The following is a 14,812-nucleotide window of genomic DNA, read 5'->3' on the forward strand; positions in this document are numbered from 1 at the left end:
CACTCACCTATTGATACACGAACCTAAGCAATAAAGATGCAACTTAACCACTCAATAACTCTAATGTCACACCTCAGCTCTCTAAGGTATTCAGTCCAACTCAAACTCAGACCTCTGGCTAGACCAGTACAGTATCAGACACACGGAAGACACTGCTATTGCAATTCATCTGAGGTGCTTGTATAAATGGCACTTCAGACACACAGGATGAGTCGCTCCTCGAAAGGGACACCGATTTACATAAAGACAAGATGATATGCAGACAAGCTAGAGGGTAGCTAAGACAGTAAGGACATACAGTGAAGTCAAGATGAAATCTAGATGGTTGCATAAGGTTTTATTGCCATGGAATATGTAACAGATGATATAAAAAGGTGAAGTGCAAAGCCAGATGCCTTAGGTATTATGCATATACAGCCTCTTCTCTTTTATGTTGATATACAAGGGGGAGACCAGACGCGAAACCTATGGAAGTTTTTTTTCCTGAAAGAAGAAAGCATCTTTACTTTCCTCCTAAGGAACAACCTGTCACACAGCAGCATGGCAACGATATTCCAGTCTAACCACTGAGAAAGAAGAAACATGTCATGCTGGAAACCATGAACCCAAGGAAGCAGGAGAAGCACGGGACGCGCGCACCTACCTTAAAGAGCAGGCAGTCTCCTTGGTGCTCAGCGTAAATGGAGGTGAGTCGATACTGGTTCTCAGTGGTGATGTCGATCTGGTACCCAGTGAGAGTGTAACAGACCTTGCGAAACTCCTGGATCTTGGTCTGAAAAATCTCCTTCAGGCGCTGGTTTTTTAGTTCTGCACTTTCCACTTGCTTCTTCAGCTCTATTTAGGGGAAGAGAGAGGGTGCTGTGTTATACATCACTGGAGTAGAGGCCTTGTGCCGTATTTACAGTGCTAACCAAACTAAGTGAATTGAAAAGGTTAATTAAATTTTTAAAAAGTGAATTAGGCAGGCAGAGTAAAGAAACAGACAAGCTAGAATCCTCTCTTCCTGTCCCCAGAAGACCAAAAGATAATAAACTGGGGAATGAGGAAGAGAGACGCGTTTTAGCAGGATGGATTTTTGTTTTGCTTGGCCAGCCCTTCAACAGCATCCTACAAAATTCAAAGCTACAGCATCCATTTCCCCACATGCACACATCTCATCTTCTACACAGAGCCCAAGAGAAGAGCGCTATGTTACAGGGAGCAAGAAAGCGGAACAATGATAACAAATGTGCCTCTGTATGGTCACATGAGGAGGGATCTGGCTATAAGGGAAATCTCTTCAAACACACGCTTGATCTGACTGTAAGCACTTTGATCTCCAATTGACACGATGCTTAGGAATCCTTTCAGATTCGGGAAGGGGCTTTTCCTGTGATAAAGAGCCTGAGGAGTATCACTGTCTCTTTCCATTTGCTGCCTTACCTGGTCTAGTCCCCAGCAGAGAGGTCCTAGGAGACTGCCTGCCACTCACCCTGCATTTTATTGCTACAAAGGGAGCTGCCAGCACTGTGAATCCTTCAAGAGGATACACAACAATTACCATGAATCTTTCACCCAAGGTGCCTTCTGAGTAATTAAACCTCGATTTATCCCCCCATTAATTACAGAGATTGGCTTTACCTTAATATACGCTAGAGATCAGCTTGTGTTATCAACACTGCAGTCCAGAGTTAGAAAAAAAACCCTCTTCCTAGCAGAAAACAGACTTCTTACTCAGATATCTCCCTGTTATTCCGAGGTTTACAGCTTTGTCTGTCCTGCAATTAGAGAGACAATTGCAGCACACTTGGGCCACAGGACAGCTAGTTTGTGCTCCAGCACTTGGAAAGCAGGAATTTCACTGCAAGACGACTGCTTGCGCATGAACCATGGATTTAGGCTGGGCACATACAGCCCGTGCTGAACTATGACTGCTTCCCAAGCTTGCTAGAAAAGTTTTTGCTCAGGTATTTCCCAAACATGTTTCCATTGACCTTCCAAGTGCAGCGCAGGAGGAATGCAGGAATGGCAATGGTGAGCCCACACACCTGCCACGATTCAGCTTCCAGCAACTGCAGGAGCACTAGCACTAACAACTCCCCTCTCCTCTTCTGTACTGCTTTACTTAGGCTCTTGGGGTAGGACAAAAGGATAATTCAACATGTTAAGTTAAAGTGCCTTAAATGCCACTGAGGATGCCCTGCTCAGAAGTACTCTGGCCTTAATCCAATTTAACTTAATCCCCAGGCAAGGACAGAAACTCTTTAATGGTTAAAGAGAACTTCAGGTCCCTTTACTTCTGAGTGAGAGCATCCATGCAGGGTGAGATAATACCAGCCATCCAATTGCCTTTGGTTAATTCAGCCCCACCTTCCAGAGCTGCTCATAAAGATGTACAAGGAAAGTACTTCCTTTACCCCCAAAACTCTACCTTACTTTATCAACGGGTACAAACCAGTCTTGGGAAACATCACACTCCAGTCCATTTACTAATACACTGCTGTACAAGAACAGACCAACTGCTGAGGGATGTAAAGCATCTTTCTTGACCACCAATCTTCCCATTCCTATCTAATTTATCAGTGAGCAATTAACTCAGCCCTTCCCTGGATTGTTACAACCTTTTCCCCATCATCTCAGCTGGGTCTGGTCCCTTGATTAATTGAGTAATCAGCCTCTGAAATCAGGAGGTTAATTGGTGGCTCTGACCTCAATATTTTCACAGTCTTCATTCAGCTTTGCATTCTGAAGACGCAACTGTTAAGGACAAAATCCTATACGTGAAACTAAAATTCAGTGGCCACGCTGCAATGGTAAATAATGTTTCACCACTGATCAAAGATGGCACTGCTTTTAACATATCTGATGTCCAACACTGATATTTTTTCCTAATAAATGCAGCCCAGCCTCGGAAAAGTAAATCTGCCTTTTTGTACCATATCCTGAAGGCTGCTTTTCCTGATTTTATAACCTTGGGGGTGGATGGTACCCTAACTCAAACAGCTTACATTATTCACAGACAGTCAGCACCTCTCCCACTGTTTTGTTTCCAGTTTTGGTACTTCTAATGGCCATCAGAAGCACCCTCACCACCTGCTGGGTTCAGCCTTATCACCCACCCCAGGGTGAAAAAGGATGTGTTCTCAGATCAGTCCTTCCTGCAAGAAGCCCTGAGCTTTCCAATTGAGCTGCAGGGCTCACCACCTCCACTCCCTGCAGCATGCCCTGGCATCCCCACATCCTCCTGGCTCCCATTCCAGCTCCTGCGGCAGTTCTGGTGCCTCACCGCATCAGCTGTCCTGGCTGGAGGAATTCATCTGCATGAAGAAATGCTATCTTCCTGCTAGAGACACCTCGTGTCAGCCACTGGCACAAGGCACCAGGCTCCGTAATTGCTAATGCAGATGTAGCAGAACGTGCCAGCACCAGTCAGGGACAGGAGGAAGCCCTGTCATCTGCCCAGTGGCTCCATCAGCAATTCCCAGCAGTGTTTCCTTAGCCAAGCAGCTTAGGAATGGACAGAAGTAAAGAAGTGGGCACAGGGAGATGGTAGGAATGCTTTGATTTGTAGCTGCCCCTGGTGAAAGGCCTACTGAGCCACAATGGTGAAAAGATGGCTCTTCCTTTATGCCCAGCTAAACTTGAAGTCATCAACAGCTCAGCTATAGCAACTCATGCAACATTTTTTTCTCCTAGGGTAATATATCAGCAAGGGGCTACTTCCAACTACTTCCAAACAAACTGAGGGCAGCCCTCAGGACTGAGAATAACACCCTGCTTCCCCTTTTTGGACATTGCTGACACCACCACAAGGCTGGGCTGCAAGGACTCACAGAACAGCAATCCGACAGGAAGGCAGCCTGAGCCATGAGACGCGTGGGACAGGATCCCACTGCTGATACAAAGCAACACAAGTCCATTTGGGGCACACCCAGGTCATTTTCAAGGCTTCCCACTGTGCTCCCACAGGAGACAGCATTCCTGCAGGCTCTGCATCACAGCCACCAGCCCCAGGCAAACTTTTCAGACACTTTGGGGATGTTGGAGATGGCACAGGCTTCCCACAGCCTCTCTGCTGAGGCTCTATGCAGGGACTGCCCCTGCACTGCAGATTCCCAGCAGCCAGAGCTGCACAACTGACTGACCTGAGGACACAAACTCTCTAACATCTCCCCTGCCATTAAGTTACGTACAGCTCACTGTTTGCTCCGTTCATGAATTCAGAGATGTGATTGGGCTCATTCTTAAGCCTTACCTAATACCAATAATTCCAGCCAAAGTTCTAAGCACAGTCAGGAAAAATTGTTTTAAAAGTCATAATTCGCACAGAGTGCAACTCAGCTTATTTCAGAGAAATGCTTCATGCACAGCTGTAAAGGTGACTGAGCAGAGGAAGATCCTTCCAGGACAGGTCAAGGTGCAGTAACAGCAATTTCTTATGATAACATTACTTTCCACCCACTTCATCTCCCACAAACAGAAAACTGAACATATCAATCCTTTAAGATCTTTCACAACATTTGGAGAATTAGGTTTAATTACACCTTTAAAAGACAGTGTTTGAAAACTCCAATGCCTGTGTTTAGAGCATTCATTGGAGTTCTCAGGTTTCACATCGCTATGCTCACAAGGAACGGGTGAGAGGTGCAGGTGTGCTCTGCAGAAACCAGGGATGGGCAAAGTTGCACCATAAATATCCCAAAGCATCCATCCCAAAGGCATCTGAAGCAAAGGAGGACTCAGGAAATACACTAAGGTTTGCCAGGTTATGCTTTGGACAGGGATAGTGCCTTGTACTCTGCCTGGTGTTAAAGAGGAGAACAAAGAGAAAGGGAAAATATCTACAAGTTGTTCTGCCTGGTCTCCTTGGCATTCAGGCCACACACCCGTATTAAATGCTGCCCATCATAAAGAGTTTGACAGCCAAGAAAATTCTCACTGAAAAAATCATTAATCTGTTACAAAATTAATATTGCCAAATGATTAGCTTCCTCCTAATGATGCTACTTCTTGAAACCACCTTGTATTTTCACACACTTGTATCAACTTTAATGAATAATTCAAACTATTTTGGATAAATAAATAAAATATGAGTTGGGCTTGTTTCGGTCTCTCGGATTGGAAATGTCACTGCTTTTTATTCCGTTGCTCTTACACTCCCTTACATCTGACAATGCTCACAACTGCCTGGAAATACCACAGCCTTGGCTCCTGCTCTCAGTTCAGCTGGGTCAATCAATAGCAACAGCAGTCTCTACACCAAAGGAAACCAAATCTACACTTAACCTTTTCCCTGAGGAAAGAGGTAAAACACTGCGGCTCTCAGCACACCACAAGTGCCATGGAATTAGATGTACCACTCGACTTTGTCAGGAAAACATAAATTGGTTCTGCAAGTCCTCCAAGACACCCCAAGCCATGTGGCTGCATTAATTCGCTTGTGATCCCAGCTAATATTTTTCAGTCCTAGAAAAGCCCATTTGGGGCCTGTTACAGCTCACCTTCCCTTAGTAAGGCATCTGAGGTTCAGCCACTCGCTCACAACGTATGGGATAAAATGTTCTGCACCACACTGATTCCTATCCATCCTGTCCCAACCAGAGTGCCTCAGACAGACAGCACCCAGCACTGCAATGCGGCCCATCCATCACCAACCCCACTGCACCCCTCCAGCTCCTTCATTATTCTATGGCAGGTCTCTGCTTCCCACCCACCTGGCTGCAGCTCAAGCAGTGCCCTTCTGCACGTGAAACCCATTGAGCCATTCCCCACTCCAGCCCTGAGCTGAAACGTCCTCCAGCTTTACTTTATGACAAACATCACCTGAAAAGAGTCCTGTGATGCTCCGTGAAGGACGCAATATAAAAAATAAATTGCACTGTATTCAATAAAGGCTAATAGAAGAGGGGCTGAGCATTTTCTGACAGAAGCAGGTTTATGATCATCGCTCTCTAGAAATAAACCTCACTGCAGGATTTGATAGGAGCGCTTCACGCGCCAGGCTGAAAGACCACGCTGCTGCAGTCCAGCAGGCTTAAGCTGCACTCCGTAAAACTTACAATTTGTGACATTACAACCACAAATTGTAACTTCCCTTTAAGGTAAAACCAGTTTTCTATTCAACAGACTGCAGTGGCTGTTCAATTTTAAATTTAAGTGGTATTTATTTGATCAGTGAACATGGGTCTATTTTTACACTGTGTATGCGCCATATGGCTCAAGGCATCTCCCAGCCCCCTCCTCCAGCCACCAGCTTCTCCCATTTGGAGTTGTGGGGAAGAGCTTACAAAGGCAGCACGGTACCAACACGTCTCTGCCACCATGATCCTTATATATCGATCAAGAATCCTTCACTAAGGAAAATTCCCCATTTATCCTTCAGCAAAGATGGATTTCTGAAGATCCCACTTCACACAAATCCCAGCTATCTATGCAATGCACGCTTCTTGGAAAGAAGTCCATGACTATCCTTTATCCCCAGATAATCTGCACAAAGTGGCAGAGGGCATCAGGAATTGGGTTAGGTTGAAAGAAGCAGGGCACAAAGAGTAGGGACAAGAAGCTATGGAAGAGAATTCCCTTTTGTAGTACCTGTACACACACATAACACACATTAGCCTTGGGTAAGAGTTCTGTAGTTTCATATTTTTTCCTTTTCTTCTCCTGGTAAAGCTGAGATTACAACATAAGGTCGCACGACTGATGAGCACACTTGAAGCTGACCTACCTCAAGGGATTCAGCCCGAGCAGGGGAACCACATAGAGCAGAAGGCTGTCCCAGAGGAAATCCTAGCACAGGCTCTGCTCAACGCTCCCCTACCCTTGAGAGAGTTGCTTTGGAGTTGGGCAGGCAAGAAGCAAGCTGGTTCTGGACACTCAGCTCATCAGTCACCCCTGCAGCATGTCCATGCTGCACTTGGTGAAGATAGTGCAATGTAGTATAAAGAGACCCTGGGTAGCTTTAAAATTGCTGGCTTAAATAATGCAAACAGCATGCATGCTGCAATACAGAATTATTTGGGGATGGCAACATTCACCCCCGACGCAGCTAAATTAACCTCAGGAGAGCTATTTAGTACCCAAGGTGAATTTCACCAATTAGGATGATATGGCACAAACATCTTGGGAGTCAGAATCATCACACTGGGTATAAATTGTGAACCAAGAAGACATTTCCCCCACCCATCCCCAAACGATGATAAAGTCTTCCAGCCACATTTCCTTTCCATATGGCAATTAAAGCCCAACAGCACTTCCCAGAACAAAGCAATGTCAGCTGGAGATGGTCATTAACTTCAGATGCAAAAAATTGCCTCACCTTAAAAATACAAATACATAACACCACTTAATTTTGTAGGACAACAGCTATCCTCTGCTTCTGGAACAAGCCAGCAGGTAGCAGGCCTGTTTTTCTTCGATGCTTCTAAAACAGATTACCTGGAAAAGTCACAGGAACTTTTCGCAGGCTGTAGTTCAGAGATGGCTGGCAGCAAGAACAGCGGCTTAACTTGTGTTGCTTGCTAGAGGAACAAGAATCACATCACTTGGCTGCTTCCAAGAAAAAGAGTAGCTTTGAAACTGCTCAAGTGCCTAACGTAAGAATTAATCCTTGGAACTCTATAATTAAGAAATATAATACACAATTACACAGGGTGGTCTGCAGGACTGTCTAATAGATAATTTTATTCCTGCTCAGATCTCCTCCCCTGCATGCTGCCCATTAATTTGTTTCCACTGCACAATTGTTACCACTACCCCAAAACACTGGATGCTATTTAAACCTCTGAAGAGCACCAAGCATCTGTTATTAAAACAAACACAGGAAAACCGTTCCAGAAATATTTGTTTCTTCCTTCTGAAAGTGAAGACATTTTGCAGGAATTGCGCTCTTCCAAACTGCAGTGTGGACAATATTCAACCACACACGAGAGAGCACTTGGCAGTTTATCATCCAGCAATGCTCACCGAGGCTACAGACAGGAGCTCTGCAAGCAGCAATTTCAAGCCTCCCCAGCAGCACCGCCCTGCTTTGACTCCAGGAGTTCCCCATGTCCAAATTCTGATGCTGAAACCCACAGAAGTGCTCTCTCAATTCAGTGACACTTGCCCAAGATGGTTACTGACTGTATCTTGTTTCCCCCCCCCATCCCTCAAGTTACTAAGCCTGCACTCACAATGCAAATATCCCAGCTTTACGGGCAGATGGATCTAAAGATGGAATGAATAAACACTGAAAGAGATTCTTACAATTTCTGAAGTAGCTTTTTAACAGTATGTGGTATAAGACAGTCCCAAAATGGGACAGGCACAATCCAGGCACTCTCTAGATCTGATTTCAGATGCGCAGATTGAGCTGTAAACCCTGTAGATTCCCTGATTGTTTTAAGAGTGGCTGTAAATAACCACACTCAGGTGTGTTGGACTAAGTCCCTTCCTACCCATGAGTTGCCTTTCCTCTTGACAGACATCGTACACCATTACAGCTCCAAAACCTCACAAAGGTTGGAGACAAAGCCCAGTACCTCCAGCCCCTAGGTGAGGAGGCTTTGCTGAAAGGTCAGCCTGCCATTTCATCTGTTTGCACAGCCTGGGCTAATGGAAACACTTCTGCTGTGAGCAGCACGCGAGCAGGCTGGAGGGCTGCAAGGAAAAAAAGCACACCATTTTACCTGGTCAGCAGGGATGCAAACACAATTGCACTGCAACAGATAAAGGCAAGGCTCTGCAGCAGGCCACCTTATTTGTGTTTTTAATGGGAAAAGATTGCAGAGTTTGTTTTACGTCCTTTGTTCCAAAGAAAACTAAGCTCTAAAAAAAGCCTCCACTCACTCTTATTCAATCCTTTTTTTTTCCCCCTTTGCTTATCCCCTTAATAGCGTTTGGAAATGTTGGCATTGCAAACATATTGCTCTTGGCCTGAAAGCACTCTTGATGCCAACTATTCAAACTTTCCCCAGGCCCTTCTTTCTGGCCTTTGTGCTCCTGCAGCAGGCCCCAAAGGCACTTATTCTGCTTCAAACTCACACCAGACGTACCCTGGACCTCCTCTCATAGGGCACCAGGTTCTGCCCTGCTTTTATTGGTATATTTTTCTTGTTCTACTTCATCTTCTGATGTCTACTTTATGAAAACAATCTTTTAAAGATGATCTCGCGCAAAACGCTGGTTCAGCATAGAGAAGCAGAACAGGAACAGGAAAAAGGGGCTTTCAAATATCAAAGCTGCTGGAATGTGACACAGACATAAGGACAAGCAATCTTTTTTTCCCTGGAGCATGAAAGATGTTTGGAAACAGAGCCATCTCCTGGATAACCAGGCTTTCAATCACATTCATCCAGCCTCTGGAGATCATATTTCCATGGCAAAAGCTTTCAATGTTATTACAGATAGGGATGGTTATTTCCCTTAAGCCTGTGCTGATGCTCTCGAGCAAGAGATGAAGACTTGAAGCCTCCAAGCAATCCCCAGCAAACTGTCCCAAGACTGGCAGGACCACCAAAGTAATCTCCCAGCAAGAAGAAAGGAAAAGTAACATCATTTCAGCACCGAGTCTTGCTTCCCAATTCTGAATTATTCATCACGTGCTAACTTCCAAACCAGTCCAGCTTTAAATTTTTAAATATTTAATAATTGGGTATTAAATATTCATGCAATTTTATTAGAAATTTTGGAAGATGGGCACTAGGGCTGTAATTGTTAATTTCATCATTGAGACTGACCAGCTTTTCAGAGAGCCTTTCTAGCTTCCTAGAGAGGGAAGGAGGAAGACAAAGGCAAAACAAGTATTTATAGACATCTCCAACTCTAAATCACAAGACAACACAGTTATCTGTGCTATTAGCCTTCCATAAAAAAAAACCTCTTTAAGCAGCAGCTGAGAAACATACACTGCATCCTAGAAAGTCTTCAGCTGCAGAGTCTTAAGAGTTTTGTTCAGGTATCAAAGAGAAGGATGTCTGCTTGAGTTTAGCGTGTCTGACCAGAGAAGGGACAGCTGAACAGCCTGTGCCCGTAACAGCAATGAGAAAAACAACCAGCTCTTATAACTCAGGGCAGATGGAGGGAAGGCTCAGCGCAGAATCGACCTGAACTGAGGCAGATTCCTCCCTTTTTCTGACAACTACTGAGAGGGACTGATGGGACGTACAGCTCTCCCTGAGCTGGTCTGACAACTCGGATTCATTAAATATCCATGCCTGCTCCTCTGTGTGCAGCTCCTGAAGATCATTTTTTTTCCCTCACTCCTACCTCCTCCTCAGTATCTCTTTAACCCTGATCCATGCTGAGCAAGAGCCCATGTTCCTGTCCTCTGTATTACAAGTGCACGTTCCCCCCCCATGCTGGGAATTGTATGGTTTACACTAAAGATGACACAAAAGCCCTGGAATTACACATAAACAAACAGCTCTGTTCCTCCCTTCTTACCATGACAGCTCTGACTTTCTAACAATTGCATGGGGCAATTTCTGCACCAGCTTTCAAACAAACGGCAGCTCTGTATCAGTAACATCTCTCTGTAGCGAGCAGTTCATCACCTCTCCCAAAAATGATCTGGAAAGACACCAGCAATTATTCTCAAGGAGATTATTGGGTGGCTATGTCCCAGCACAGCAGCTGGAGGGTAAAGTGACATAATATTCGCTGGGAAAACTCCTTTTTCAGGTCAAGAGAACATTCAAAAATGAAAAAAAATGGGGAACAAACAAAACTAGAGGAAGAGCCAATCTCACTCCCTTTTTCCTCATCCCTGTGTATCAACATTAGGAGCACACCTCTAGAAGAAAACTAAAAGCTCCTGATAGTGACGTGAAATGACAGGACATTAACTTTGGAGACTTATCTTGGGAAGGAGCTCATAAAAAAAAGACCCTGAGGAAAAATGACTCAAGCACCAATTGCAACTGCAAAAATCTAGCTGATGTCTTCGTCTTGCATATTTGGGTGTTCCTACACCAAAGAATGGAGGACTAAACATCTGCAAAACAGACAAGTTCTCTCCTCCTGGAGTGCTGTGCAATACCTTATCAGAGGACCCAAGAGCCAGCACTGTTTGGCTAATGCTCATGAGCAAAGCAGGGCAAGGAGCAGAAACCCTACCTAACTTCAAGTTACCAACTAATAAACACTCAGAGCTGCTTCAGGACAGCTCATTTCTAGTTACGTGTCAAAAGCTAAAACACAAAAACTTACCAGCCTGCCCCCAGAGATAAAAGCAGAGGAAAAAATCCTTACTAAGTGAAATCTTTTTGCTAGTACTGCCCCAGCTTATTATCTTCACCTCTGTAAAAAAGGTGCTTTTTGTCAGTCTGATGCAAGCATCTTCTGAACCTCAACAGCTAACAGTTCTTTTTTGGGTCTCTGCTCTTCAGACCCCGACAAGCACAACTGGGTAAGCTTCCTGGTTGTGTTGACGGGAAAGAAAGAGTTATTGCTGCACTTTTTAGATGCATATCATTAAGTTTGGTCCCTTCTTACAGCCTACAAAGGCTTTTAAAAAATGATGAGCTCTGCCCATTTTAAGTCTGAGAAACATCTGCACAGCACATAATGATTCAAAACAGAGCCCTTTCATGTCTGTTTCTTCATCACAATTTCAGTAAGCTTCCCCACATCGTCTAGAAGGCGTAGCCCAGAGTCAGACACCATGGTGCTGCCACCCATTCACACAATGCCTTTTGCAAGCACAGGGCAACAAAGCTTACATGTAACAGAATCCAGCAAGGGGACAAAACCCATTCAAGAGGAGGCAAGGACATGCAGTACACTTCAGTTAATCCAAAGGGTCGTTCATAATTAGAAGAGCAGGAGGGTATTCAGAGAGAAAAAGCAGAGATTCGGGGACTGAGTTGAGCATTCAAACATAAATCAAGGAATGGAAAGAGATAGAAAGATGCTGTCAGTCCACAACCACCCATCATACAGCCCTACAACACACTCCGTGCATTCTCAGAGCCCTGCCCAAATGCAGAGGAGAGGACAGACTGAATACAGCAGCCACCCAAACCACTAAGAAACCTTTGGTTCTTATTGAACTGATGGATTTAAGTGGAAGAACAAACAGGAGTGGGGACTGATTGCACACCTGGCTCTTCACATCAGCAGCAAGTTGGGCAAGGCCACCTGGGAAGACTTCAACTCACAACAAAACACTTTGTGGACAAATCTAATGAGACAGAAGCCTTTACTTTTTCTCACAAAGAGGTATTTTAATGGCCTGTAACTCTTTTGCAGCAGCAGGAAAAAAAAAAAAGACAAACGAAAAATGACAGCTTTCTGCCACAACGCAGAAGGCTCAGCATCTCTTCCTTCAAAGGCAGGGCGCTAAAGAGGGACTCTATAGCTTGAGAGTTTAAATTAGAGCTTTCGGCACTATTTTGACTGAATGTAAGAATAATCAAATGCTCTGATGGAGGGGTTTTGGGTGGAGAAAAGGGGTGAGGGAAGTAGAAACATTCTTATTGAAAACCTCATTTAAAAGGTGCTTTTTTTTTTTTCCTGGGTTGCTTATAAATTCCACTGAAGTCACCAATTCTGGAGAGATGACGAACTCCTGGGATAAAGGCTGGAAAATCCTGGTAGTCGTGTCACATTTAGCAAGTCAAAGATATGTTTGTATAAGGCTGTAGAGGGCTAAATCCATTTTACATGCTGTATGTATTATTAATTTCTGACAGTGGGCTTAGAAAAACCTAATTCGCTGGAATACGAGCTCCCTTTGAGCGGAGGGAAGCCTTTTCAAAACTCATCTTTTATTGACTGAGTCATTTTTGAGTCAATCTGTCTGCTTTCGGCAAGACAAGAGTTTTAAATCTTCTCTCTTTTTCTCCTCCTTTTTGAGTCGTGGCAAGTCTATTAAAACCTGCTAATGTATGCAGCAAGGCCTCTGATTTGAAATGTAATGAATTCTTCAGATAGTGGCAGATTAGGGGGAGAAGATGATAGAAACAGCCAGAGACGCCAAAAAAAGAACTCTCCAGAAAAAGAGGAGGAGAAGGGTGAGAAAGAAAGAGAAAGATTAACCCTTTTTATCCAAAAGAAGAAAGTCTTTAAGCCCCATTAACAGAATCGGTTAAAAAAGCAGAACTGGAAGAGGCAGAACATCTTCAGGCATGCCTGGGGCTGAATGAGACCAAGAATAAATGAATCTTTCCTCCTAGACTCTCTTGTAAGATTAGGTAATTCCCTAAGTGAAAAATGAATAAGTTAGAGGAAATTAGCTCCATCCATATAAATAAGCCTTCATATTCCAAACTCGTCACCCAGAGCTTCCCAGGCGAATGCCCTGAAACATTTCTGCTGTTGTGTAACAGATGGTTTCCTCCTCCCCCTCCTTGGTTTGGTTCCAACCGCAATATCTTTCAGGTGATCTTGTTTTAGCACAGAAATGAGCATTTTGGTGTAAATCGTAAATCCTGTTAGCGAAACGCTTGGCACTTTCATTGTATTGGCATCTTTGAAGCGCTGGACAAACATTACACAGTTACACAAATGAGAGATAGAGAAGCTAAGGAAAAAGAGAGTCAAGGATGTTCCTTCATTTGACAGCGCTGATGTGGCGACAGCCCGGGCTGAGAACGCAGGATCTGCTGAATCACAGCGCAGCCCTGTCCTGTTAGCAGTGCAATTCATAGCTCAGCCTCAGATGTGATGGTTTGAAAAAGCTAAGCTCTACAGCAAAGTTCTAAGGAAACAAAACCTTAGGGATAAAACGAGAAAAAACAGACGGGTGAAGCACAGGTGACCCGGTGGATTCTGATTAAAATTATGCTCAGCATAACTGATGCAGGTGAGTAAATACAGGAGACTGAAGAGCTGGGGCTGTCAGTCTAATGGCCCTTCACTAATGAAAGGTACTGAAACATTGAGAAATCCCAAATAGAAGCACAGTTCTTCACCTTAAAATGCAGCAGAGGTATCCAAGTCCATGTCTTCAAGGAGAAACTGTCTTTCCCTATGCATTCAGACCTCCATCACACAAATCAAACCACAGAAGGGAAAAAAGTTTAAAGAAGTACAAATAAGTTAGCTCAAAAGTTGCTGGAGAACAGAAGGTAAGTACAAGCTGGAAAAGCAGCTGAAGGAAATGTTTACAGCAGAGCACAGGGCATGGGTAAAGGTGTTACCTGGGAGGCCAGGAGGCTCTGGGGGTCAGCCCGGCTATTCAGACTGCTCCAAGCAATTGCAAATTGAGAATAACAGAATCAGAATGTCTGTCCCCAGTCTCCTAAACTCTACCAATTCCTCAATGTTGTTCTCCCCATCGGGAAACTGCCTTTTCCTCCGTTTGCTTCACAGCCCTGACATCAGGAACCACGGAAGTCACAGATGTGAACTTACACAGCTCCAGACCTTCGCACTTTCAAAACAAAGAGGTTATACTTGCTTTTATGTATGTAGACCAATCCTGGCCCTTAGCTCAGTCCAACCCTCTGATCCAATAGCTGGCACTCACCCTCTGAATCAGTAAGGAAGCACAGGTAACTGCAGGGAGCACACTCTGCGCTTGATATCTAGGCCTGGGCCAATACAGAAGAGGCAAGCCTCTGCCTGGCAGTGCATTTTGACTCAGGAACAGGGTCAAGAGCTGGAACTGTGGTATCAGCCCTCCCACCCTGTACAAAGGGTGCTCTGGGTCCTGCATTCTGCCCACTTCTCACCCTCAGGTTAAAGACACACTTCTCACTTTCTACCTCAGAGAAAGCTCCCATGTGGCACTAAACAGTTCTTCTGTAGTTCACGCTAGCTGTGGACGCATTTTAGCGATGGGTGAAGCAATCCTTGTATATATTTTGTATAGCTGTGAAGTTTACAGAGCACTTTGGGAATCCCTTGA

The 14,812-nt window shown here is 44.5% G+C and overlaps 1 protein-coding gene across 7 annotated transcripts in view; it reads right to left on the reverse strand.

Moving 5' to 3' along the window:
- Nucleotides 1–14,812, reverse strand: part of MAD1L1 (mitotic arrest deficient 1 like 1) — a 320,530-nt gene that overhangs the window by 83,455 nt on the left and 222,263 nt on the right. For 6 of the 7 annotated variants that reach the window (XM_042864053.1, XM_042864057.1, XM_042864058.1 and 3 more), the window contains one exon: nt 644–834. In XM_042864053.1, the coding sequence (XP_042719987.1) occupies nt 644–834 (191 nt within the window). Of the gene's footprint in view, nt 1–341; nt 484–643; nt 835–14,812 lie in introns of those variants that run through there. The other variant, XM_042864055.1, reaches the window with a different exon arrangement.

This window comes from Lagopus leucura, unplaced genomic scaffold (assembly GCF_019238085.1).
Source record: "Lagopus leucura isolate 7727_CA_CO unplaced genomic scaffold, USGS_WTPT01 Super-Scaffold_760, whole genome shotgun sequence".
Lineage (NCBI taxonomy): Eukaryota > Metazoa > Chordata > Aves > Galliformes > Phasianidae > Lagopus > Lagopus leucura.